This window comes from Bos taurus, chromosome 1 (assembly GCF_002263795.3).
Source record: "Bos taurus isolate L1 Dominette 01449 registration number 42190680 breed Hereford chromosome 1, ARS-UCD2.0, whole genome shotgun sequence".
Lineage (NCBI taxonomy): Eukaryota > Metazoa > Chordata > Mammalia > Artiodactyla > Bovidae > Bos > Bos taurus.
The window spans coordinates 81,169,895-81,196,558 of record NC_037328.1 but is presented as its reverse complement, the minus strand read 5'-3'; the positions used below and the strand labels follow the sequence as shown (position 1 = coordinate 81,196,558).

Genomic DNA, 26,664 nt, shown 5'->3' with positions numbered 1-26,664 from the left:
GGAGGAAAACAAAAGTTGGTCATTCAAGGGCCCCTTCCAAATGGGACACTGGTGTCTTTGCTGGGACCAGAAGGACACAGGGGCTTGTCTCTCACCCCCACCGGCCGAGTATAATACACTCTTGCTGAGTAAGATAGTTGGATGCTTATGTTATGTATGTGTTAAAACATAATTTTAACACATGATGATTTTCTGATCTTTCCCCCGTTTTTGTGTGTTTTAGAAGCCATATACTAAGCTCCAGCCACCTGTACCACTGGGCATCGACCGGCTCTCCAAGGTTTCCGACTGTGTACGTGAGTGTTTTTCTGCCACATTGGTTTACACTGGTCCCAGCTGCACTAGAATTTAGATTCTGTGCATACCCTGGCTCTCAAAACCACATTCTTTTGCCCTCACACTACTTCTCTGTCATCTAACCACTGAAAAAGCATTGTTTTACTGGCCTGGCTCAAGAAAGGGGACCTCGATGAAGAGTAAACTTCCCATTTTCTAGGCTTTCTTATCCTAGTGCTCTACAGAAGGGCGGCCCAGTGTTTGGTGACCTCCTGCATTAGGTTAACAATCTGGATCTGGGCCCAGGGGGATCATGATCCTGTGAAGAATGGGGAGCCGATTGTTAACGTCTAATCGTGGTAAAGCTGAGTGGCAGGGCTTACTTTGTCCTGGCTCCCCAGCCTTCTCCCCAAGCATCTCTTAAGCTGTTGAAGCCAATGGGTTTATGTGGCAGGCATTCATTCCTCACGAGCTCCGATTCAAGCGGCTGTGCACTGATTCAGGCTCAGATGTTTCTACACTTAGGGCTTGTAAAACAGTGAAAGAAAGATACAGATAACTCACAGAAAGCCTTTTGTTACAGACTAGAAAAAAGGATCTACTTGTTTCTCTACTGTAATAGAAGCCTTGAAAAGCCCAAATTAAGGTGCAGAAAAAGGGTGAAATAAGAGCACTAAAAGCTTAATACTGCACGGATGCACCTAAAATTGTGGGTTAAATTCATTTCACCTGCCTTCCCTAATCAAGGTTGTTTAAAGACCTGCATGTCCCCGAGCAGCATGTGGCTTAAACATGTTTGCTCTCCCACTGGGCATGCACAAGTGGGTGATCTTTTGATTTCTGAAGGCTGCAAACTCCACCCTCACAATATGCCTGTATCCTGGTTACACCTGTGCAGAATTTCCATCCCTCCTCTTTTCCCAATCACCTTTCCCCGGGCTCCCCACATCTCACTCTACCCTGATGTTTTATTCCTAAGCCTTCCAGGAGGCAGTTTTCAGGCTTGTTTTCCTGTCTCCTCTTTTTGCTGCAAACCTTGGCATCTCAGCATTTTGGCTTGCTGAGTGTCAGGCAAAATGAACCTGGTTCGGTAACAGGATTCAAACTCAGAAGAAAGGTCTTTCTTCTCTATGGCTAGAAAAAACAAAAGAGCCACGATCTTCCTAAGCTGTTATTTTTTGAGGGAACTACTAATAAAATTTTTATTTAAGGTCAAAATCTGGGGAGAAACTAGGAAAAGAGGTGGTCATCTTCTGTCTGGTTTTCCAAGAATTCATCTAAGGGGCTGAGCCAGACATCCTGGAACTCAAACTCCTAGCCTTAGTTAGTGATCTTCTCACAATGAACCCAGGGCCTAAGGAAAGCGAGCTATGCTTTAAAAAAAAAAAACAAACTGAGTTGGCGAGTAGGTGGGTTTGACGGGAGGGATGGGATGGTGTCAGCTCCCCACTGGCTGGGAAAACCTCTCTGCTTTCTACTTTCCTTCTACTCTTTTGGATCAAATGTTTAACCAGAGTTTGAGAGATGAGATTAGAAGAGAGAAGCTGTGCGCAAGTTGACTCTCAACTCTACAGTCATAAGGCTAGATAGCTAAGAGGGGGAGAGACAGGGAGAGGAAGGTGCCAGGTGACTTCTGCTTACTTTAAGATGGGGGCAAAAAAGATGCGGGTTTCAGGCACTCGGTAAACTGAAAGCAAACTTCTTTATTGTACACAGTACAGAATATAACGCAGCTTGGCAGGATGCAAACAGCCCTGCGCAGGGGAAAAGTATTTCAAATCAACTGGCAGGTTAAAGCCTTTCTGCACTGTAGATTTTCCACACTCTGGAAAAGAAGCAAAAACGAAAAACTGAAAAACCCCAAATCATCAGGGAGGTGCATGAGTCCGATGGGAATGCAATGGTGACGCCGCCATCCTGTGTCCCGAGACCGCACGGGCCACGTGGCCATAGCGGGGGAGGGGAGCTCAGGCTACAGACGATTCTTTTCATACTTGCTAAGACAGCATAAATCCATCAAAAAAAAAAAAAAAAAAATCCCAACAAAACCCAAACCCAGATAAGAAAGGAAAAAAAAATCCTATACAGCATTTACAACAAATTAACCTCTAGCCAGCTTGGGGTAAAATATGCATCTATGTATAGACTATGTGTAGGTTAGAAAGCTATAAATACCATTTGGAAAGAGTCCTTTGATTAGAATACAATGCTAATTAAGGCCCAAGCTACAGGTGCAATACCTTTGTGGGCTAATTAGCTTCCAAGAGGGAAACCTTGTATTTCCACAGCTATGAAATGCACCCCTTATCTGTGACCCTCTTCACAAATGTGCTCCTGGTCACCTGGGGGACTGTTTGAGACTGCAGAGCGTTCCATCAATAGAAAAACAAAGCACTGTCCTTTGTGTATGAAGAGTAGCATAATCATTGTTTCTGTGCTCAGTGTCAGGGGAAGCACAGAACTCTCTGAACAGCAGGCACCAAGGTGCTACCACTTTCTAATGCCTTTTCCTCTACTTTGAGCTTTCATGTAGCTTTAGCTGGGTTATTTAAAACTCTTCCAATAAAATCCAGCGATCAGAGAACTCTTTTGTAAAGTGGCAGGAAACTAAGGCGCTAGCACTGTTTTACCTGTTGGTGTCGCGCATACGTCTCAAACCCTATTGAATCATATGCAGGGTTTAAAGTCCGAGGATTTAAAGAAAAAGGAAAAACAAAAATGGATGAAATGGAAATTGTCATCAGTCATGCCCAGGGAAGACTCCCTAGGGTTTCCATCAGGTGACCAGGTTTCAAATGGACATGACATGTATTATGTACATATGCTTTCCAGAGAGGGCATGGGAGGGAACATTGGGGACTATACACATAGAATCTAAACGGTGTGTCCAGGCTGCCCTGCACACCTCAAAAATGTACAACTCAGGTGCAAATGTTCCGTCAGGCTGTCTGGTGCAGAAAGCACAAAGCAGGCAATAAAGAGGGCTTGCACTCAGCCAAGGGGACGCCCCCAGCAAAGCCCCTTTCAAGCTGCAGCGTCTTCAGAAGTCGGCACTGCCCTGTTTATAGGACACAGTGCACAGTTACCAAAAGGTTTGTTTTTTTTTGCTTTAAATACCAAAACTACAAAAATCAGTTTATAAACTGGTTTTCCAAAACAAAACAATCCCCCGAATCAAAGCAAAACAAAATACTGTCAAAAGTGTTAATCACCTTCTCCTAAAATTAAAGCCATCCACACACAGCCATGTGACTGGGAAGAGAGAGGGGGCTTGCTCTACTTGGTGACCACATGGCCAGAAGGTTCCCAAAGTAGCAATGGTTTATTTGAGAACCGTGGAGTGGGTAACAGCTATTCATCCTTTTCCCCTTCTTTCTAGACCAAGGGGAAACATTTCAGTGGGCTGCAAGAGCTGTCCAAGTTTTAAGGTAATACTTGGCAACCCTTCGTGGTTTGAGCCTCCCCAACTTAGCCTACCTCCTGTTCTATGGGTTTTGTGACTCACTTTTTCAATAAATTGTGCAAATCAGAGCCCTTCTATGTAAAGGCATTTAGTAGTCCTTGATCAATGCAGATTGTCACATACTCTGTCCTGGTTTGCGGGTACCAACCTGAACAAGGTATTGCTTTGCATATATATTGTCCATGGGAAGGAGGCTCCATTTCAATCGCTTCCCAGAAACCTTGTCAGGATCAAGAGCTGAGGCACCAGCTTTTGGGTGGTTTTCTGCCCCTCCCTGTTCCCACTCCCCCGCCAAAGTTTCTGTCCTTAAGGGTGCCAATCCGGAGACAGATTGGATTCTCTATCTCCAGAGACAGATAATACTCAAAGGGCAAGCTTTAGGAACAGCCAGAAACACAAACAAAACCACTGTTCTCGTTTGCCTGAATGGGAACTGCTAGCTCTAAGGTTTGGCCGCTCAGCTGCTCAGAAACTTAGTAAGCAAAGCCTTCGGCGTAGGGGAGGCTGCCGCAGCGGTCCACATCCAGGAGATAAGCAGGGTTGTCCTCAAAGTGGGTCAGTGGCAGGGTGTCCTCCTCGCTGAGGTGGCACTCAGACTCTGCTTTCAGGAACGGACGCTGGTTGTCAGGGAAGGCCATGGAGAAAAGGGCATCAGGGTCGCAGACAAACTTGTAGACGTATCGTTCCCCAGCCACCTAGAGAGAAAATGTACCTTATGAGGCCCGGTTGGACCAGGGCATGGGGTGTGGGCACCAAGGGAAGAATGAGATATCTATTAAGCCACCAAGCTCTTGGGCAACCTGGGACCAGAGGCTCAATGGTAGTTGATTATCCAAATCCTTCGATTTATTTTGATAAATCATGGGTATGTGTTACCTGCTAAGTGTTTTGACACCACAGCTTAGCATCTGAAAAGAATATATGAATACCAAATTCAGGTTCTTCTTAAAAGAACATCCTCACTGTTAAAATCAGTCTAGAAACAACGGTTATGCTGAGGCTGGTGTTATGAGATATAAGGATTGAAAGATGCAGGAGTCAGCCCATGTGTTCAGTTTCCTCAAGTTTACAGTCTTCACAGGACAGCTTTGTTGTCCCACAGGGCTAGGAATTCAGAAGCTATGTGGGATTTTATCAGCTTGTTCCAAAACCAAATAGAACTGCTTTTTGGCTTACCTGCAGTTGAAAATGACTCATGTCATGGTTTTGCTACACTGAAGGAACTGCAAACTACCTTTATATGAATTTTATGCATTATAACATTACTTGAACCAACTAGTCTTGATTAAGGGTGGCAGGTGTATACAATCACTCATTCCTATTTGGGTTTTTTAAAAGCCAATTTACTGTTAAATCTCTGGTTCCCCAGCCAGAGTCAGCTCACATGTGGGAGAGCTAGGCAGGAGGATACAGTGATGATAATACTAGCTCTGAAAGTTGAGCGAATGGCTTCTAGCCCTGGCTTGGTCACTGCTGCTGCTGCTGCTAAGTCATTTTCAGTCATGTCCAACTCTGTGTGACCCTAGAGACGGCAGCCTACCAGCCTCCTCGGTCCCTGGGATTCTCCAGGCAAGAACACTGGCGTGGGTTGCCGTTTCCTTCTCCAATGCATGAAGGTCGAAAGTGAAGTCACTTAGTCGTGTCTGACTCCTAGCGACTCTATGGACTGCAGCCCACCAGGCTCCTCCGTCCATGGGATTTGCTGGGCAAGAGTACTGGAGTGGCTTGCCATTGCCTTCTCTGGCTTGGTCACTAGCAAGTCTCAATCTCTATGAATCCAGTTTTCCCTTTCAAAACCTGAGGGTATGGAACTAATGCTTTTCCGAGTCCCTCCCCGGATCAGTATGCTACCACTCCTCTTTCATTTAGTTTTCATTTCTTATAGGTCACATAATAAAGCAATGATCTCTTACACTGGATAGCATGTTACTATTTCTAGGACATTTTCACATATATATTACCCTTTTGAGATTAGATCCAGAATTATTAGCTACACTTTCATTGGAGACAGGCTTTGAAAGGTTGACTTTCCTTAAAGCATAAATAGGAGTGTTAGGATCTGAGCCCACCCAAGTCTCATTTCTATGCCTTCCTCTGTACTACTTTATGCTTAATTCTCAGAGTTCTCTTCTTTCTTAGAAAACCTAGGAAGTTCACAGGTGCAATTCATTGCCGTTAGTTCAAGTTAACTGTCTTGGTTACATTCCCTTGGATTGGGTCTGTATTTAGGAACCACAAAGCCAGTGGTTTCTTTTCTGCTGGCCCTCCTTCCTAAGTTTCGAATTCTACCTGGTAGTGTTAACACTGAATGGGGAGAATGTGTGAAGCTTGCACTGGGGAAAGGGGTAGTGACTGCTAATGGGTTCAGGGTTTCTTTTTAGGGTGATAAATTGTTCTAATGGGCTTCGCTGGTGGCTTAGTGGTCAGGAATCCACCTGCCAGTGCAGGAGACATGGGTTCAATCCCTGATCTTGGAAGATCCCCTGAAGAGGGAAATGGCAACCCACTCCAGTATTCTTGCCTGGAAAACCATATGGACAGAGGAGCCTGGTGGGCTACAGTCCATGGGGTTGCAGAGTCAGACACGACTTAGCAACTGAACAACAAAATGTTCTAAAACGGACTGTGAGTGACAGCTGTACTACTCTGCATACATATTAAACCCCCATTGAATTGTACCTTTAAAAAAAGGGGGGGGATAGGTAGGGTGGGGTGATAACCCATTTTAGAGTATCTATTAACTATGCCAAGCACTGAAGTCAAATTCTCAATTTTGCCCTAAAGGAGCTGATATTCCTGTGGCAGATACTGACAAGCCAGGGAGTGATTTGCAATACAGAGAGTAGGGAAGTGATGGAGATGAACGCAGGTGCTCTCAGATGCAGATGGGACCACGTAACTCAGCTTGAGAACTTCAGATTCTTGGAGTAAAGAGGTGATTGATAAACAAGTAGGAGCTGGCCAGGTAATGCAGGTGTTAGGAATGTTCTTAAGTAGGATGGTAGTTTAATAGGTGTTTTTTCATTTTATAATAAGCTTGATAACTTACATGACTGACAGTGTTTGTTCACCAAACAATACATATTAAGAGACAGATGGCTGTGGTAGTGGAAGCAGACAAGTGCAAGTGAGGAAATGATGGTTGGATGGTGCCTTAGAGCCTGTACGAAGCATGAAAGTCTGAGTTTTATCCAGAAGACCATCCATGAAAAGTTTTAATAATTTAAGGAGATGAGAGGAATATGGGGTCATATTACCACCTGCCTATGAGAAGATAAGCCTGATTTTAGCACAAGACAAGTTCTCAGCAACAATGACCATATAATTCTGAGTGCATCTACCATGTAAAGACTGCCTAAATGTATAAATGCTAGAATCTGGGTAACAGTACAGTATAAAATCTGGTTAAGAAAAACCAAAGATTTGCCATCTTCATCTTCTGCTTATACACGGCTTTTAAGATTTTGGTCTTTCACCACCTATCACAATAAGGATTTTGTTCTGGCTTCCTCAAAATATGCTTCATCCTTTATTCTGCAGCTTGTTATCAGGCGATTCTGCTCCCATTTTGCAAATCTTGGCTTTTTAACTTGTAGTTTCCAGTTTTTGAAAAAGATTTCCTTAGTCCTAACACTTAAAGAGTATTAAACCAACATATTTGGAGGTCTTGGTGTCTTAACAACTAAAGACTTCAACTAAGCTCTTGTGGGAGCAGAGACCTTTAAGTTGATTCTCTCCCTGGCTCCTTTATGGATGTAATAGTTGGCCTAAGTATCTGGACAATTAAAAAATTTTTTTCTTTGGCTGCACTGGGTCTCTGTTGCTGTATGCAGGTTTTTTCTAGTTGCGGCAGGGTGGGGGGCTACTCATTATGGTGGCTTCTCATTGCTGAAGAGCATGGGCTCTAGGCGGAGGGGCTGAGTTGCCCCACAGCATGTGGAATCTTCCTGAATCAGGGATCGAGCACTTGTCCCCTGCATTGGCAGGTGGATTCTTAATCACTGGACCACCAGGGAAGTCCTATCTGGACATTTCTGTAAGTCGAGACGGTTTATTTCTCTAAATAAAGCAGAGGAGGCTAGTTTTCCTACAGAGTCTTCCACAACCTCTGGTTTTCAGGTACCCGAGAGTATTAAAGGTGCTCTTTGTATCTCATTTAAACTCATTTTTCCAAGATCTTTCCTACCACAGAATTATGAAGCTAACATTTCCTCGAAGCCATTAGTCTTATTACAGAAGCCCTGGACAGTTTCTCTGAGAGTGATCTTAATTGTCTCTCATAATTGTTCACCTTCTGCATGATGCCCTTTTCATAGTAATAGCGTAGAGATCGGCTGAGCTTGTCATAGTTCATGGCTGGCCGGTTCTTCTGAATGCCCCAACGCCGAGCGACCTGAAGAGACAGGAAAGCAATGGAAACTCATTCCTTGGGTCTAGTGGGTTTCCTCCCAATCCCAGGAGAGCGTTCTAGAACCCAACTGCTCTGGTCAGTGATCCATTTCTCTGACCTGAATGGAAAAGCACTTAATTCCCTTAAGACCAATATTCAACAAAGGTGATGATTCAGTCATAGATGCTAAGAGGTGAGACCTGGAGGTGGAAGAATCCTAGCATTTTAAGATTGCAGAGGGCTTGGCTAGCGTCCCAGAGGAAGCAGGCTCTCTACTGTTTCTCCACATATGAATTATTGACCAATACCCATAGACCATTAACATGTTGCCATTAAGTGCTATGGTTTCTGTAGCAGTCAATAAGGAATAATTAGAATGGTCATTCCTGAAACATTAGAAACACACTAGTGAGTTGCTAATGGGCCAGCAGAGCAAAAGTTCAATTCTAATAAGATTGGAGAGGGGCTGGGAGATGTTTACGTATTGCAGCTCAAGGAGTAAAAGGGAATCAGATCATTTCAGCCTGCTGCCATCCAATCCCCTGCTCCCAGTGGACTTGCAGAATGGACATTAAAACATGTAGCACCATTATCCATTTAATGAAAAATTAACATGGCTTCCCAAACAGTTGTGAAGTGCATTATATCTAACCCGATCCACCTGAGGTGCAGTGATGGCGGGTGTAATTGGAACTCTGGGCAAAGAAGCCTTAAAGCAAGACCACTTACTAGTGGAGCTCAGCAAGACAGTCAAGCAACTCTGCTCAAGTATCCAACATCCCAAGCCCTACGTATAAGATGACTGTCAAGGCAGATTAACCTTGGAAATATGAGGCCTTTAAATGCATGCAAACCAGCGATCATATTTGGAACATTCTGGGTCAGTTTTGGAAACTTAACCAAAATAACTACATTCGTTTAAAAAAAAAGGTAAACATGGAATGAGAAGTAGGGAGACTGCAAATAGAAAGTGAAAGTGAAGTTGCTCAGTCGTGTCTGACTCTTTGCGACCCATGGACTGTAGCCCACAAAGCTCTTCTGTCCATGGGATTCTCCAGGCAAGAATACTGGAGTGGGTTGCAAATGGAAAAGTGGATCATAAAGCCACATTTCACTTAAAGTATTATTCAAAAGTATTTGGGGCAGAATGAAAGCAACATCTCAACTCAGGATTCAAGATGACCTTTAATAAATATCAGAAATGATCTGATAAGGAAGAAGTGCATCTGTCCTAATTATATTACAAAAATTCAACAGTCATGATTCCATTTTCCCTTGTAAGAAACTATGTGAAGGTTAAATTTCCATTCATTTGCTTCATGCCCCACAGCACACGATACCCTGGTTCTCTGCCTTTCTCCATATTGCACCCATTCAACTCTTTGAAATGACCAAAAAGGCAAAATTAAGCAAAAACACATCCCCTGTTTAGAGAAAAACAGTTTAAGCCAATAGAAATAGTGGTAAGAAAGAAAAGCTGGTAAATCAATACATGTCCATTTTTTTTTTCCCCAAAAGAAATAACACCATGAAGGTATTATTGAACTGCTGTTGGCCACAAGTGATGCAGGAACCCTTAAAAGAGGCCCAGCCTCACATTTGACTGTATTGCAATGGTGGAAAACAGTTCTTGACTATTTAACTTCAGCCATGGCCTTTCTTTGCTGTCACTTGCATATGCAGTAGCTGTACTGGAGAGAGGTTTTGTATATGTGTAGACTTCAAAGCAGCTCTGGTAGCCATAGTTACTGACTCATCCTCTTGGGCCAGGGCCCTGTGATTCAGTAGCCCTCACTGGGGCTGCTCCTAATGCAGTAATCATGATGCGGCACAACTGCAGAGCAGCTGGGAATAACGGCTGCCCCATTTTTGGGGGGGTGGAGGGAGCAGGCAATAGCTCGCTGCCAGCTCCTTCTTTCCTTCGTCTTTCACATTTGTTACTTTGATAGCATCTTGAGGATGGAGGCCGAAGGAGTTAAAAACAAAAGCCCAAACTCACATCTCTCTTCCTCTCTTTGTAAGAGCGCAGCCACAGCACAGGGAGCGGCTCTTTCTAAGCAGCACGTCCTTTTAAACCTCCCGATGGCATCAGTTATCTGCCACATGTTCAACAAACAACCCTACCCCCCAAAATATTCATTAATGCAGATTCACAGTTAAAATGGCTCCAGATTAAAGCCGAGTCAGTCATAATTGAGAGGGTGCTAAGCTGGATGACTATCAAAAGACATTTGATTAGGGGGCCTGCCAAAACGCAGTTCTAAAACCACAATTTCCATGCACAGTGTAATGGATATTATGGATAATTACCCAGAGTGCACTACTCAGCCACACAGCTGCCTACAATTACGTCCCAAACAGCTTCCTCCTCCGCTTCACCCTTCAAGCTCCCCCCATGACAACTTCTTACAGCATTTTTCGAGGAGTTGGTATCTTCTTGACACTACCAAGAGGAGGGCCTGCCAAGTTATACAAGGATTAGAGAGTGGGGAAAAAAGTGCTGCATGTCCTGGGGCCAAAGCGCACAGAGAAACAGAGCTGATCCTGGGGTTAAGGGAATGGAATATTTCAGAGTTCATGGAATGCTCGGGGATTTCAAGCTGCGGTGGCAAGAAGTACTTTCTGAAGAAACAGAGCTGTTTAATCAGCTGAGAGAGGCGCAAGGCCACCAGGAGACTCCCCTGTGACTGGGCAGCTTGGCATTTATGTGAGCATTCTGGATTAGCATTAGTTTCTTTAAGAAAGCCGGGGTCCTTTGCCATCTGTTCATCATTTTCTTTACCATTGGTTGGAGAGCAACAGATTCAATAACGGCTTTACAAAGGGTCATAACCAGGTTTACCTGCAGCTGTATAGCCTCTGCTTAGGCCCGAGGCAGTGGCAAAGAAGTCGTAAAAGCTCCTTTTTGTGAAATGAGATAAATCAAAAAGGGCTGCTCACATGACAGACTTGACTTTCAAAAAGCCTCAGTGAGTCTGGGCGACATGCTTTCCTCAAGCCTCATACAAACCAGGCCACATTATGAGGAAAAGAATGTGGGGTGGATGCTTTTCCGTGTGGCCGGAAACATGGCTCCATTTCTACACGACTTAGCCAAAAGACACCCTCAGGAGAACACAGCAGTACCAAACTTTGGCTTTGAAGGTAGAACAAGTCTTAACAGAAATTGTATATGTATGTACATAAGTATATCTTCTCTAACGGCCTTTAATGAAGCCCGCCTTCCTCTACCAGTCAGGATTCTCCTTAAGCCTCCAATTCACACATTCTCCTTTGCTCATCTTAACTTTCAGGCCATTTTCTCCCTCCAATTTCCTGCCGTCAACCCCCATGCCCACCTGTCCCCTTGGGTGTACTAAAGTGAGCCCTGGACCTGACTGAACATCTACAACCACAGTTCCTGTTCAGAGGCCTCCGAGAGCATTGTTCTCATTCTAATCACACCAACCCAAAGATACCTTTTTGTTCTGCTGGCTTAATGTGTAACACTCAAGTATATGCTACCAAAAGAAGCATATGTCAGACTTTTAGGGAAGTTATTTCTTTTCCATTTCTAACCTCTAGATTCTAAATCAAACAAAAATCAACCCCTTTGAAATAATGGCAAGCCCAGAGCCTGACTTAATTTGCTTTGTGATATTTAGGAAAGGGGAGATTCTATGATGTGTCCTCTCCTTTGAAGAAATGGCATTGGTTCTGTCCACTGGCCTTTCTGTCAATCTGGGCAAAAAGATGGTAACAATGTTTTTTTTCTATTAACAAAATAAGGGAGGTTTTTTCTATTAACAAAATAAGGAAGGTTGGCTATCTCATTGTAGTACTTTAAAAAAGAGATAGTAAGAACCTGATGACATTGCTGCGCCAGTTTTTCTCTAGTTGAGGTGAGCAGGGGCGACTCTAGTTACAGTGCTTGGGCTTCTCACTGCGGGGGCCTCTCTTTTGCGGAGCACAGGCTCTAGTATTCGGGCTTCAGTAGTTTTGGCCTGTGGGCTCACCAGTTATGGCTGACTCTCGAGGACAGGCTCAGTACTTGTGGTGCACAGAGCTTAGTTGCTCTGTGGCATGTGGGGATTTCCCAGACCAGGTATTGAACCTGTGTCTCCTGCATTGGCAGGTAGATTCTTTACCACTGAGCCACCAGGGAAGCTCCTGTGATATTACATTAAAACAAAACAAAACACTAGGTTTCTGAGATTGAGATTGACTCATCTCTGATAATGTTATTTCTCTAGAGCCATTTTAAATACACCATAGGACGGTTGCAACCTATATTACCAAAATGTCTTACAATCTGTTCACATAATCTCTGACACAGGGCTTGTGTCATATGAGGGCTTGCACCAAAAAAGAGTTAGTATCACTGAAAGCACACTTGAAAGACTTTCCAAAAGAGAAAGCAGACCCTTTTAGAATGTAAGTCTTCATGGCCTCCCTCCCCAGAGTTTGCAGAAGGGTTACTAATACTTTTTACATATTTTGCAGTACAGAACTTTGCCTTTCCCATTAATAGAAAAAGCACTGTCAAGCCCATTGGCCAGGCCAGAATCTGAATGAGAAGAGCATATCTGACACAGTAAAAAGGCTAGATGGAGAACTAAATAGGAACAAACATCAACAAATCAAAAATCAGCACCCAGTGCTTACCTCTTCGGGTTCTATCAGCTTGAATTCCATGCCTCGGCCTGTCCAGGCAATGAAGTGGGCGTTGGCTGGGTCGTCAAGAAGGGTAACCAGGAACTGCCACAGCTGAAGGGAACCTCGCCTCTGGTAAGGGGGCCCCTCCCGATACATGGTGGGCTCTTGTTTCACTTTGCCTGTTCAGGATAAAGATACATATGTGGTACTTTAGTCTCAAGTTTCTCACCTGATTTGGGCAAATGTTGCCAACCTGGCATCAAGACGACTGACAAAGGTGCTCTGACACGGTAAGAATTCCAGCTTTGCACAAAACCAGATGGGGCTACTTACCTTCCAGTCTCTCGGGAACGACACAAGTGTCGTCAAAGTACAACCGGGGATCCTTCTCATATGAAAAACCTGAAAGAGAATTTAGAAAGAAGATGTTGCTTAACATGGATCTCCGCTATGAGAACTCTGAAGGACTAAAACAGAATTTTCTATCATTTCAGGTCCTCAGTCCAATGAACTGCTGTATCTATGCCAGACTGAATTTGCGAGAGAACTTCACAAGAACCTAGGTGTTTGTGTTCTGATGCAACTGCACGTTCTGCAGTCAGAACGGCATCGATTCCTGCTATTAGAGCCGAGACTGCAGGGAGGCACTGAATCACCAGAACGTTCCTGCACATCTTACTCCTGAGGTCTGCATGGATCAGTGACTAAGCCTTTATATCTGAAATGATATCTCATCTATTTCAGCTGGCCTCACTGGGGGGGATCTAATTGACCTATATGTGGTCTTGCCGTTTCCCTTTTAGCAAATATTAATTTCAATCTTTCGTACAGCTTGTCCATGCTGCCCACACACTTCATTCAATTATGAAAGAGCTTGGAAGGTAGAAAATGATGCCAAATGAGTAAAGACTGTGACAAACAATAATTTGAAAGGTAAGCTGGAGGTATCATCACCTCCAGACACTGTGAAAGGAATATGAAGAGATATTCCAGCAGTAACACTTATTGCATTGTTAAGAAAAGAGGGGAACTGACTGGGCCAACAACATATGTAAGTGGAAATGAAAGGAAGGCAGGGCAAAAAGTGGAAGGTGTCCAGGAGAAGGAAGGATGATGGCTTAGCATTCTAAACCCACTAATCTGGGACTTTCCTGGTAGCCCTGTGGTTAGGACTCCAGGGTCCCAATGCAGGGGGCACCGGTTCGGTCTCATTGGGGAACTATGCCACATGATAGTGCCAAAAAAGTAAACCCACTAACCCCTAATATGGGTTCAGTGCTGACCACCAGGTCAGCAGGCACCCTGACGAGGCCAGCAGCTCAGAGCAAAGCCAGTTAATAGACAAGCATGGTGGGACCACACCCTTGCTTGGGGTCCAGCCTATTTCAGGGGTGAGCATCCCTGTGTACTCCCTGCTAACCACATGCTTCTCAAGAGGAAACACCAGGAGCTCCTGTTTGCATGGCGGTACTCCCCACACTCAGTTCTCCGGTCAACTCGTCTGGCATGTGGACCAGGCTTATGAGTGTCAAGTATGTGGTCCCGGCAGGCAGGGGAGGCCATTTGCAGTGAAGAATGAGCACTAGATTTTTGAGAGGGATTTTCTATGACTTAAACTCCCTGGTAAAGGCTCCAAGAAATAATCTGTTCATTACAATCAGCTTGGATCAAGTTCTTCTTGGCAGGATCAGCACAATTTTAAAGAGGCCTGGGGTTGGGAAAACACTGCCCAACTTGGAAACAGATTGTTTTCAGGTTTCGTATTATTCATTTTGTTTCCTCAGCCCCAAGCATTTTTTTCTCTGCTTAACTACAAAGAAGTATATTTTTATGTAATCCAATAGATATTTATGCTGGGCACATGTTTGCGCTAGAGAAGAGGGTAGACTCGGTGCTTGCTCTAATGGAGCTCGCATCCCAACTGGTGGAGACAGATGACAAAGTAGGCAAAAAAAAAAACAACAAAAAACATGGTGTAATGTGAAGAGCATGGGCCCTGAAGCCAGACTGACTGGATCTAGGTTAACTGTGTGGCCTAGAACAAATTAGTCTCTCAGTGCTCCATTTTTCTCATCTAAGGATTTGGAAGATAATTCTTACCTCACAGGCTTGTTAGTGAGAATTTAATGAGTTGATATATATTCTGTTCATTGACTGATTTATCCTTACAACAGAGAGCTTAAGAATAGCTCCCAGTACATCGATGTGCAATGCAGGATAGTTAAAAGAAATCAAGACAGTAAGGACTTGCACATTATGATAAATCTCTACAGTTAATCTCTTAATAGCACTTACCTTATTCTGTCATGGAATTCTAAGTTTCTAGAGGGTAAGGACCATATTCTGAATATCTTAGCATCCTTACTGCGCCTAGTATGTAAGTGTTCTATAACTATTGGAATAAATATGAAGGAATCTACAGTTTTCCATTAAAAGATTTAAGAATGCAATGCTAACTTCTCGGGGACTCCTATAATTTTCCAGTTTGGTACTAGGAAACTGACTTACAACAAACTGTCACAATGTATATTAAGAATTGCATAATCCATCAGGCTTTGTATTTTCTGCCTTGGCTGTTGGGAAGCTATGTATTTCCTGACTTTCTACATGAATTTTGCTACTCTGATGTTTTAACAGCCTTAATATAAAGTCAAAAGTAAACTACAAAGTTTACACACCTGCCAAAATTTCTATGTTATATTTAGAGCTTTTCTTTGAGCCTAATACACTCACAGTATATAGGGGAAAAAATGTAAACCTAGATTAAATTCTAGGTTTGGTTTTCAAACTAATCAGATGAAGCCCTGCCCATGAGTATCGTTCTGGTATATTTTGTGGTTTCTAGTCATTGCCACATGTGGTTCTCTAAAACATCTGGAAGATGCTGTTGGTTTAAGTGAATTTGTCAGTTGAATTTGCACAGCAGTTGCCATCAGTTGTGGTCACAACCATCTAGTCACTCAAAGGTGGCAGGAAGGAAGAACCTGTTTGAGGGGCAAAGTGGAAATGAAAGATTCAAAATAGTATGTAAAGATTCCAGGTGAATGCTAAGGCAGGATGGCTATCTTAGTAATCACAGATGCCAATCAGAGACACTTGTCTCACTAACTTTCACGGGCATCTGTGGTCAAGCCTGTATAAGGAGAGAAAAACTGTGTCAGAGTAATTTAGAGCAATTAAGAATGCAGATATCTTTGAAACTAACTTCTTTGATTCAGGGAAGAAGTGGGGGAAAAACACAAGCTTGCCAGATATTCTGTGTGTAGTAAGCAGCCCCAGTGCCTTACTAAAAGTATTTCCTTTAAGAGCATGCACCTCTTTAAATGTTGTAGTTATGCAAAGTGTTTTCCTCTTTCCTAGTTCACCTGCTACAGACATCAACTGCTGCAGAAACATTTGGGAACCTGGAAGAGAGCCCTACTACACATGTGTGCCCATCACAGAGGTCCAGTAGACAGCCCTTCCTTCCCAGGGCTGGACACTCACTCAGAATATCCCTGGGTGCCCGTGGCAGCCACACTTGGTCTCCCTTCCAACCAAGTCATTGGGAGACAGCCACCCATAGAAATCACTCTTGTGAACCAAATCACTCATAATAACCAGCTAGTGCTGATTTACCAGCTCTTTCAAACTAGCTCTAAAACTCTAGAACAGTGGTTGTCATCCTTGGACACAACAGAATCACCCAGGGAGATTCACAAACTACTAATGCCCGAGCCCCATCCTAGAATTTCTGATTTAGTTGCTCTGGGTGAAGCCTGGACACCAGAAGTTTTAACAGCTCCCCAGGTGATTCTAGGGATTCCCAGGTAGCGCAGCAGTAAAGAACCTGCCTATCAAAGCAGAAGATGCAAGAGATATGGGTTTGATCCCTGGCTCGGGAAGATCCCCTAAAGGAGGAAATAGCAACCCACTCCAGTATTCTTGCCTGGAGAATTCCTTGGACAGAGGAGTCCGGTGGGGTTGCAGAGTCGGACATAACTTCGGGACTGAGCAATTTGCACACAGGTGATTCTAACATGTAGCCAAACCTAAGCCTTACAACTCTAGTAGTTCTCTCATGAAATTAAAAGACGCTTACTCCTTGGAAGGAAAGTTATGACCAACCTAGATAGCATATTCAAAAGCAGAGACATTACTTTGCCAACAAATGTCTGTCTAGTCAAGGCTATGGTTTTTCCAGTGGTCGTGTATGGATGTGAGAGTTGGACTGTTGAAGAAGGCTGAGCGCCGAAGAATTGATGCTTTTGAACTGTGGTGTTGGAGAAGACTCTTCAGAGTCCCTTGGACTGCAAGGAGATCCAACCAGTCCATCCTAAAGGAGATCAGTCCTGGGTGTTCATTGGAAGGACTGATGCTAAAGCTGAAACGCCAATACTTTGGCCACCTCATGTGAAGAGTTGACTCATTGGAAAAGACTCTGATGCTGGGAGGGATTGGGGGCAGGAGGAGAAGGGGACGACAGAAGATTAGATGGCTGGATGGCATCACTGACTCGATGGACATGAGTTTGAGTGAACTCCAGGAGTTGGTGATGGACAGGGAAGCCTGGCATGCTGCGATTCATGGGGTTGTGAAGAGTCGGACATGACTGAGCGACTGAACTGAACTGAACTGAATGTGAGGGTGCATCATGGTTGCCTGGAGGGCCTGTTGGAATACAGAGCTGGGCCCTAACCCTGGAGACTGATTCAGTAGGTCTGGAGTGGGGCCTGAAAATCTGTATGTCTAGCAAGTTCCAGGTGAAGCTGATGCTGCAGGTTTGGAGAATCACACTGCTCTAGACACTTACAGAGATATGCATGATAGGAAATAAGACATACTTCTGAGGAACCGTTCTAAGAAAGAAAGCCTTCCCTGTTTCAGTGTTTAAAAGAAGCCCTGAAGGTCATGACGTGGTTCCTAAGTTCCATTTTAGATAGTGTTATCTACAGCTGTATGGCCGCCTTGCATGGAAAAGTAGAAACCAGGCAGTTCACTTTCTTTCTTAAAAGTTAGGGTCATTACTACTGAAAAGGATGGCAGCCCTCACAGGTCAGGGGCGTGCCTCAACTCTGTGTCCGAGATGACTGGGGATCACAATCAGTGAGTGCTTGTGTTCACGAGCTAAGGAAGGTTTGAACTATGATCTCAAATCTTAGCTTGGAAACTGAGCCACTTTGGGCTTCCTTGAATATTATAATTTCTTAAAGAGCTACTTACCTTCATGGCTACCGGAGAAGTAGCCCCCTCTCATGTAGGACTGGCAGTTAGGCACTTCTGAAAGAGAAACACACTCCTGTCAATGGTCTCTGCAGCTGAAACTGGCAGAGGGAAAGCCCTTAAACCTCCAGCCCGGAGGTCATGTCTTTCTGGCCTTGTCTTGGGAAAGGGGTACCACCCATTTTTTGCACCCCCTACACTAAAAAAAAATCTAAAATAAGGGGAAATAAAGAAGAGGAAGCAGAGACATTACTTTGCCAACAAAGGTCCACTAGTCAAGGATATGGTTTTTCCTGTGGTCATGTATGGATGTGAAAGTTGGACTATGAAGAAAGCTGAGCACTGAAGAATTGATGCTTTTGAACTGTGGTGTTGGAGAAGACTCTTCAGAGTCCCTTGGACTGCAAGGAGATCCAACCAGTCCATCCTAAAGGAGATCAGTCCTGGGTGTTCTTTGGAAGGACTGATGCTAAAGCTGAAACGCCAATACTTTGGCCACCTCATGTGAAGAGTTGACTCATTGGAAAAGACTCTGATGCTGGGAGGGATTGGGGGCAGGAAGAGAAGGGGACGACAGAGGATGAGATAGCTGGATGGCATCACTGACTCGATGGATGTGAGTTTGAGTGAACTCCAGGAGTTGGTGATGGACAGGGAGGCCTGGCATGCTGCGATTCATGGGGTTACAAAGAATCGGACACAACTGAGCAACTGAACTGAACTGAAAGAGGAAAGAGTTTCTAAACGTGCAAGCTGCAAAATTCCCACTCTTTCCATTAATGATCTCATTTGATAAGCTTGGCCTACAAGATGGGTAATCAGTGAATGTGTGGGTGGGGGTAAAGAGGACCCCCAAAGACAAATGGAACTTTGTGTTTAACTTTCTAGACAAGAAGCCCAAAAGCAAACAATAGGTGTTTCAAGATGTTATACCTCTCCCTGTGTACACTGGCAGCTGAAGGACACAGGAATTTTCCCAGATGAAAAGTATTGCAACAGAGTAGTGACTCCTATGAAGCAACCAACAGGACAAACTTTTCCATGGCATACCCAGATCCCATACAGCCATGACAAACCAGATACTTTCTCAGAACACTATTCAACAATAGAGTCCCGTCCTACGTGTGGACTCTCCTATACTTATATTGGGAGTTCAATGGGTCATTGTATTCAAAAAAGGTCACAAAACTAGAGGCAGGACTAACATGCAGAAATATCCTTTGTCCAGTGACTTTAAGATAACAGGCCTTAAAGGGCATTATGAGAAACGCTGGGCTGGAGGAAGCACAAGCTGGAATCAAGATTGCTGGGAGAAATTTCAATAGCCTCAGATATGCAGATGACACCACCCTTATGGCAGAAAGTGAAGAACTAAAGAGCCTCTTGATGAAAGTGAAAGAGGAGAGTGAAAAAGTTGGCTTAAAGCTCAACATTCAGAAAACAAAGATCATGGCATCCGGTACCATCACTTGATAGCAAATAGATGGGGAAACAGTGGCTGACTTTATTTTTCTGGGCTCCAAAATCACTGCAGATGGTCATTGCAGCCATGAAATTAAAAGATGCTTACTCCTTGGGAGGAAAGTTATAACCAACCTAGACAGTATATTAAAAAGCAGAGACATTACTTTGCCAACAAATGTCCATCTAGTTAAGGCTATGGTTTTTCCAGTAGTCATGTATGGATGAGAGAGTTGGACTATAAAGAAAGCTGAGCACAGAAGAATTGATGCTTTTGAACTGTGGTGTTGGAGAAGACTCTTGAGAGTCCCTTGGACTGCAAAGAGATCCAACCAGTCCATCCTAAAGGAGATCAGTCCTGGGTGTTCATTGGAAGGACTGATGTTGAAGCTGAAACTCCAATACTTTGGCCACCTGATGCGAAGAGCTGACTCATTTGAAAAGACTCTGATGCTGGGAAAGATTGAGGGCAGGAGGAGAAGGGGATGACAGAGGATGAGATGGTTGGATGCATCACCGACTCAATGGACACGGGTTTGGGTGGACTCCGGGAGTTGGTGATGGACAGGGAGGCCTGGCGTGCTGCGGTTCATGGGGTTGCAAAGAGTCGGACACGACTGAGCGACTGAACTGAAGGCTGGGTGCCAGCAATCTTCAGGTATGGACTCCGGTATACTCTGCGTGACATCTGAATGTCTATTGTGCTTCCTACCATTTGCATGACTTTTCTGTTTTGTATTAAGTTATGCATAAACATGTTTGCTTTAGTAGCTCCTAACTTCTTTGAAGGCAAACTTTAGAAAACTAGTCCCCAAAGCCCTGCATACAGAAGGCACTCAGTAACAACCAGACAAATGAATGAGATGATGAAGAAAAGAATCATATGATGTTATGCTCACCTGAATCAACGCAGTAATCCCGGGGCTCCTGCTTGATTCCCATTGGTGACTGGAACCCATGTGCTGGGGGACCAGGCATGCCTGGGACCCCATGTTCATAGAGTGGGTCATGGTATTCTTGTTTGAATCCCTGAGGGGGTGGGGGAGCTGCAGGAACAATAGGTTCTGACATTTGCCGGTGGTAATTAGGGCGATTATCTCCAGGAACTCCTGACTGAGGAGGGAAGGGGTGGCAGGGTTCAGACAGCTGTCTCTGAAATCTGCAAGAAGACAGTAGTTACACTGTTTAAGTAAATATAGGATGAGTATCTACTATGATTTTAGCATTGAGGATTACAAATTCAAAGTACTCATTAATGCTTGCTTCTGGATATTTCATCCTTTTCTCCAAAATTATATCACACATTTTAAACCTCGTGAGTCAGGGACTGGCCCAAAAAAAAAAAAAAAACTACATCATAGTTTATTTTCTGTGCATGTTTACTTCATGCACAGTCTGTGTGTAGAGTTGAGCCAGATTATGTATCTGAATATATAAAACCATCTATTTGCAAATATCACTAACATTAGATTATGTTTGTTCATTGATTCATTTGCTCATCTGTAGACAGAATTAATTTTTAAAGACCAAAGAGCATTTAACCAGAAATTAACCAGTTAGAAAACATAGTTCTAAAAAAAAAAAAACAACCATATGTAACAGCAATCAAAAACAAAATCCCTAAGAAAAATCACAAAATGTGTAGGCTATACAACAAAACTTAAAACTTTTCTGAGCAACAGATCTAATTAAAGATACAATGTTTAGGACTTGGAAAGTCCTGTTTTATACCATATGCCAAAATAAATTTTATATAAAGATTTCAATGTGAAACCATGATAGTAAACATATACGAAGAAAAAATAATCTTGGGGGGGTGGAGGAAAAACCTTTCTATATATCATACCAATAGCAGAAATCAAGATAAACATGGGTATGTATCCTTGCATAAATTTCTGTAAGTCAAACAACAGAAACAAAACCTAAGGAAAAACAAACTGCGGGAGTAATTCTGTAATAGTTAGGAAATACGAGAAATAAGACCCAAATTAAACTGAAAATCTCTAGCAGCTATAGCAATGTTCATACGGTTTGATATAAGGGCCATGCTTTGTATTCTTAGTAGCCTATAGAAAGAAAACCCACCCCCAACTCAAGAACGCTGCAAAGCAAAAGAATAAAAGAATACAGACTGCGGTGGGGGAAATTAATAAAAGATGGACATGCCAACAGAAAAAAATGGGTAAAGAACACAAATAGGAAAATCACTAAAGAAATGCAAACAGTCATAAACAAAATTTAACTTCATCAGTAATAAAAATAAGTCTAAAAATCAACAATGTAAGCCTATAAGGTCTTACTCTCTACTTTTAGTTTGAATCCTATCAATAGCTTGAAGCAAATAACTTGATCTGAATCAATTTGTGACATCTAAGGGCCAACAGATTTCTAGAATATCAAGATTTAAAATTTTAGTGAAGAGATTCGTGTGCAGAATAAAACGTTTTAAATCAGGGCTCGCTCTCTGAGTCTTTACTGTCTTACCAGTAGCAGTACCACAAGATCCTTTATAACCGGAAGATCCCCAAACTATTTTACATACATTTATCCTTTTATACCAAAAGCTCAGGATCTGCCTGATGAAATTACTGAAACAAGTTTTATGAACTCTAAGGATCAGGGGGTACTGAACACTGTGACAGTGGACTGGCAATCAGGAAAGCTGATTTTCAAGGTTACTGCTATTTCAGGAAAGCCTTGCACATGGTCTTCGAAGTATAAATCTGAAACTTGTGTTTAGGCTTGACATTTAGAATACAGGCACCAGCAACAGGCTGCAAACCTGATTTTGTAAAGAAAATTCTGAAGTGGGCAGGAAAGTAAAGATATTCTTTAGGCTTATTTTCATTAAAGTACCCAGAGCTTATGCCAGCAAGAACAGTAACAAGGGCACCCACTGTCCATGTTTTCTCCCCTCCTGCCTCTGCAACCTTCCTAGCACCTTCCAAGGTGACCTCCCCAAATCGCTTCCTTGATGGCTCTGAGATGGCACAGAACCAACTCTGCTCTGTAACCAGAGCCAGTGCAGCTGGCAGGCCCATCACTTCACTTCCGCTCAGAGCTCATCTTCTCACTTTCCAGAATGAAACTCTAGAGTTGGCCTAGTCCGATGCCCTCAGGAAAAGGTGCTTCCATGTGGGTACCAGCCAGCAACCTTCATCCCCTCCCTGCAGCATAACTTTAAGGATGTATGAAGCTTACAGGCCTGGCATCTGTGGAACACATTCTACAACTGGGATTGGCTTGTCCTGGTTTGTTGCAAAGGGCAGCTTAAGGGTAGGTCATAAAACCAGCATATTTGGAAGAAAGATTTCTCTCCGAGCTTGCTGCCGATAACAGCTTTTATTTGCAGAGATTAGTAAAGTAATTCATTTTTTGTCCTCAAAATACACTCTGCACTTCAACCACTGTCTTTCATTTGAACCCCCTTCCCGCAATCCTTTTGAAGTAGCTTAGAATGTGTTGTATACATAGTACAGCTATGACAGAGATGCCTGTTGTTTACTGAGGCAGGCAATCATTTTCCAAGGAGGGAAGGCTTGGTTCCTAACAGACCTCTTCCTACCCCCACTAGCCACCCCGCCCTCCACCCCCACCCGTTATCCCAACAGAGCTCAGGCCATCATGAGCTCACAGTTGGTGAGCAAAAGGACACTTCTGACTACTGAGCAAGCCTATATTCAATAGGTTACAGATTAAGGCTTTCTCAGTGCCAGTTTATTTAAAGAACCAGTTATTTATTTATTTGTCAGATTTATATAGCGCCTTTCCTCCCAAGAGCTCACCCACGCTACCAACATTTGGTTTACATTATGAAAACCGTTAGATGCTTTTTCTGCATTTCCTTTTTGGTTTCTGCTGCCAACACAGAGTAAACACAATACTTAGAGAAAAAAAGGAGAAAAGTGTGGATTCAAAGAAGGCTACACAGTGGCTTTGGGTGCCCAGTGAAGGAGTGAGCAGTTCAGAGGCCAGCTGAAATGATATGGAAAACTGGCCAAGAAACCACCACCACGTACTTAATATTCCCGTTAGAGCAAAGAAAAAATTGACAGCGAAGCAGCACAGCTCAGTAAAAGAGGCTCTGGCTGCGAAGTTGGCACATCCTGGGCTGAAATCCAATCTTTATCACTTACTGACCCAAGGTCACAGAGCTAGTTACATAACTGCTCTGAACCTCAGTTTCCTCATCAGGAAAGTAAGAACAATCAGGTTACTTGTCCCATAGATCTGTTGTAAAGGTTACCTAAGACAACCCATGTAAAAGGTCCCAGCACACTGCTAGGTTCTTAGATACCATTACTCTCAAACATCAACTATCCAACCTCCTCCCCACAGCCTGCCATAAGCTAAATTCAGAAATTATGCAAAATGGTAGGGAAGATCTTAAGGAACTGGGAGACTTTCACGCACACGAGTTCCCTTGCTATCTAGACAGCCTCTAGTCTCCCTTCTCAAAAAGAGAATGCTGATTTTTATTCCAGGTGGTACCATGCCACCCAATTTCAATTAATATTTATTTTCCTGCCATATACCAAGAGCCAGGCACTGTTGCAAAAGAAAACCCAAACACTGTCCCTAAAAGCCCACCAAAGAGCTCTGAAACAGCTCTCAGAACTTTGTGTGAGGCCTGTCAGCAATTAAACTCAAATTGGCCCATCCAAACTATGATAGAACACAGAGATGAGAAACCAAGTATGCCTTTTAAAGGCCTAGATATTTGATTTTTCAAGATCAAATATGGAAGGTGATATAAACACAAGATCTTCCCAGGAGATTAGACGGTAAAAGTATTAGTTTTTTATGTATACAACATTAATGAGTCTAAAGATGAAAAGATTAGGGGTAGAGAACTTTACATTTTTAAAACTTTAAACAAAGAGCTAAAAGTGTATAGGTAATAGTATCTATATCATTTTAGGAAGATTCCTTTAGTAGTTTTCTTTATGGAACATAAAAGTGATTTTTAAAACAAGATTGTCATGGAAGCTAACATTTGAGTACTTTCCCTATGCCAGTGTGATTAAGTCACCCAATGATTCTATGTGGTAAGTATCTAGTAGTCTCCCATTTTCAGATAAAGAAACCAAAGCTTGGGAAAGTTAAATGCCTCCCTGAGGTCATACAGATAGGAAGTAGCAGAGTTGGGACTCAATTTCAGATCTGTTAATCAGTTCAACTCCAGAGCCTATATTATTCATACAATTGTTTCAATAATTGCTTTTAAATACCTTCTTGATGACATTTAAATATCATACAGTCCAGGCAGCTAGAAAACTTAAGTTTGGAAATTCAGAAATATACACTTGAAGAACTCTAGGATTGAAGAAATAATAAATACTTGAAACTGAATTTTTAAAATACCACAGGTCAGAACTTGTGGGGTATAGCTAAAGCAGGACTTGGTAGGGAGATCAAATAATCGATTACTTGTAACCAGGGTATTTTGGGGAGTAAAAAGAAAAGCTATCAGGAATTACTTTCACAAGCTATGTGACCCAGGAAAAACTGAAGGTATGGTCACCCCAGCCTTAGGAGAAATCTTATTTGGTCATGTATTTAGAGTATAAAGAAGCTACAAGTTAGCCAACCAAAGAAGCTAAAACAGAATAAACAAAAAATATAGAAAATTTCAGTAGGAGCAGAAACCAATGAAATAGAAAGTATCCAATAGAACAAGCAAATCTAGAGTTGATTTACTGAAAAGACAAGTGATATAACCTGCTAAGACTAACACAGTCTAGATAAATAGAATAAAAAATGAAAAATGGATAAACAGATGATGCTATAGAGGTTGTTAAAAGGGCACTTTTGTTCAGTTGCTCAGTCACGTCTGATTCTTTGTGACCCCATGGACTGCAGCATGCTGACATTAGGAACAGCTTTATGCCGATTTTTATTTCTTCATTTTTAATGCACATGGGCTTAGTTGTTCTGTGGCATGTGGGATCTTCCCAGATCAGGGATCGAACCCACGTCTCTTGCATTGGCAGGCGGATTCTTTACCACTGAGCCACCAGGCAACACCATGTGCCAATTTCTAAAACTTGTGAAACAAATTCCTAGAAAAATTTGTTAAATTCACTCAACTAAACAGAAATCCAGACCAAGACCATAAAAGGTGAGGATACTGAACCAGTAATTAAAAATCTTCCCACAAAGAAAATATCAGGCCCCAATGGCTGTACTGGTAAATTCTTCCAAAATTTCAAAGAATAAAAAACCCCAATTTCACACAAGCTATTTTGGAATATATAGAAAGGAAAATATCATTACTCATCTGGTGAGAATAACCTCAATGCTAAAACCCAACAGGGATAATATAAGAAAGGGAAATTATATATCATTCTCAATCATAAATACAGATGCAGGAGTCCTAAATACATGTTGGAAAACCTAGCCCAGCAATGTATATATGATTATATATAACAAAGTTTAGTTTATCACAAGAATACAAGATTGGTTTCATATAAAATCAGTGTAATTCACCACATAGAAAAATTAAAGGAGAGCTATTCATTTGATCTCAATAGAGGCAGAAGAAGCATTTGATAAGATTCAACATGTATTCATATTAAAAAAGAAAACCAACAAAACCCAGCATTCTAGGGATAGAAGGAAATTTTCTTCAGCTTAATAAAAGGTATAACAAAAACAACCCTATTTTAAACATAAGGAAATGCAGAAAATGAGCCCTCTTAAGATGCAGAACCCTAAAAACTTCCCATACTGGAACTGTTGTTGTTTTTAGTTGCTAAGTCATGTCTGACTAGAAGTACACAACTCAGTCTGCTGAAGATTCCATTAAGCATCTATGAAACTCAGTTTCGGACACTAAAGTGAATTTGTGCTGTCACACATAACACACTGTTAACAGAAGTGCATGAAAGGGATGTGTCTGACAGGCTACAAGTGTGACTCACTGTCAGGTTCTTCCCTGTCTAAAAACTAGAAAATGTGAAGGACAAAAATGAACAATTAGGGTAGACCTGAGAGAAAGGAGAAGAGAAAAACCTGCATATATTATGTCTCTTTAGCATCTTCAGGGAATAAGTAGTTTTCTACTAAATCACAATTATAGAAAATGTAAGCTCATCCTCTAAGCTCTAAAGTTTTGATCACAACCACAGAGAGAACCTTCTCAACAGGCCATTCAGACAACAGACCCTTTCTTGATGACTCTGGGGACTGGGTTCTGACTATCAATTTCAGCGTGATAGCCTATTGCAATACTAAT

At 42.6% G+C, this 26,664-nt stretch overlaps 1 protein-coding gene across 1 annotated transcript in view; it reads right to left on the bottom strand.

The window, feature by feature from the left end:
• Positions 1-1,959: 1,959 nt before the first annotated feature.
• Positions 1,960-26,664, bottom strand: part of ETV5 (ETS variant transcription factor 5) — a 59,295-nt gene continuing 34,590 nt past the window's right edge. Inside the window, exons 8-13 of the mRNA NM_001192834.2 lie at positions 20,327-20,586; positions 17,967-18,023; positions 13,098-13,166; positions 12,774-12,943; positions 8,031-8,132; positions 1,960-4,434 (exon numbers count right to left, since the gene is read on the bottom strand). Coding sequence (NP_001179763.1) covers positions 4,213-4,434; positions 8,031-8,132; positions 12,774-12,943; positions 13,098-13,166; positions 17,967-18,023; positions 20,327-20,586 — 880 coding nt within the window. The 3' untranslated portion in view covers positions 1,960-4,212. The remainder of the gene's footprint in view (positions 4,435-8,030; positions 8,133-12,773; positions 12,944-13,097; positions 13,167-17,966; positions 18,024-20,326; positions 20,587-26,664) is intronic.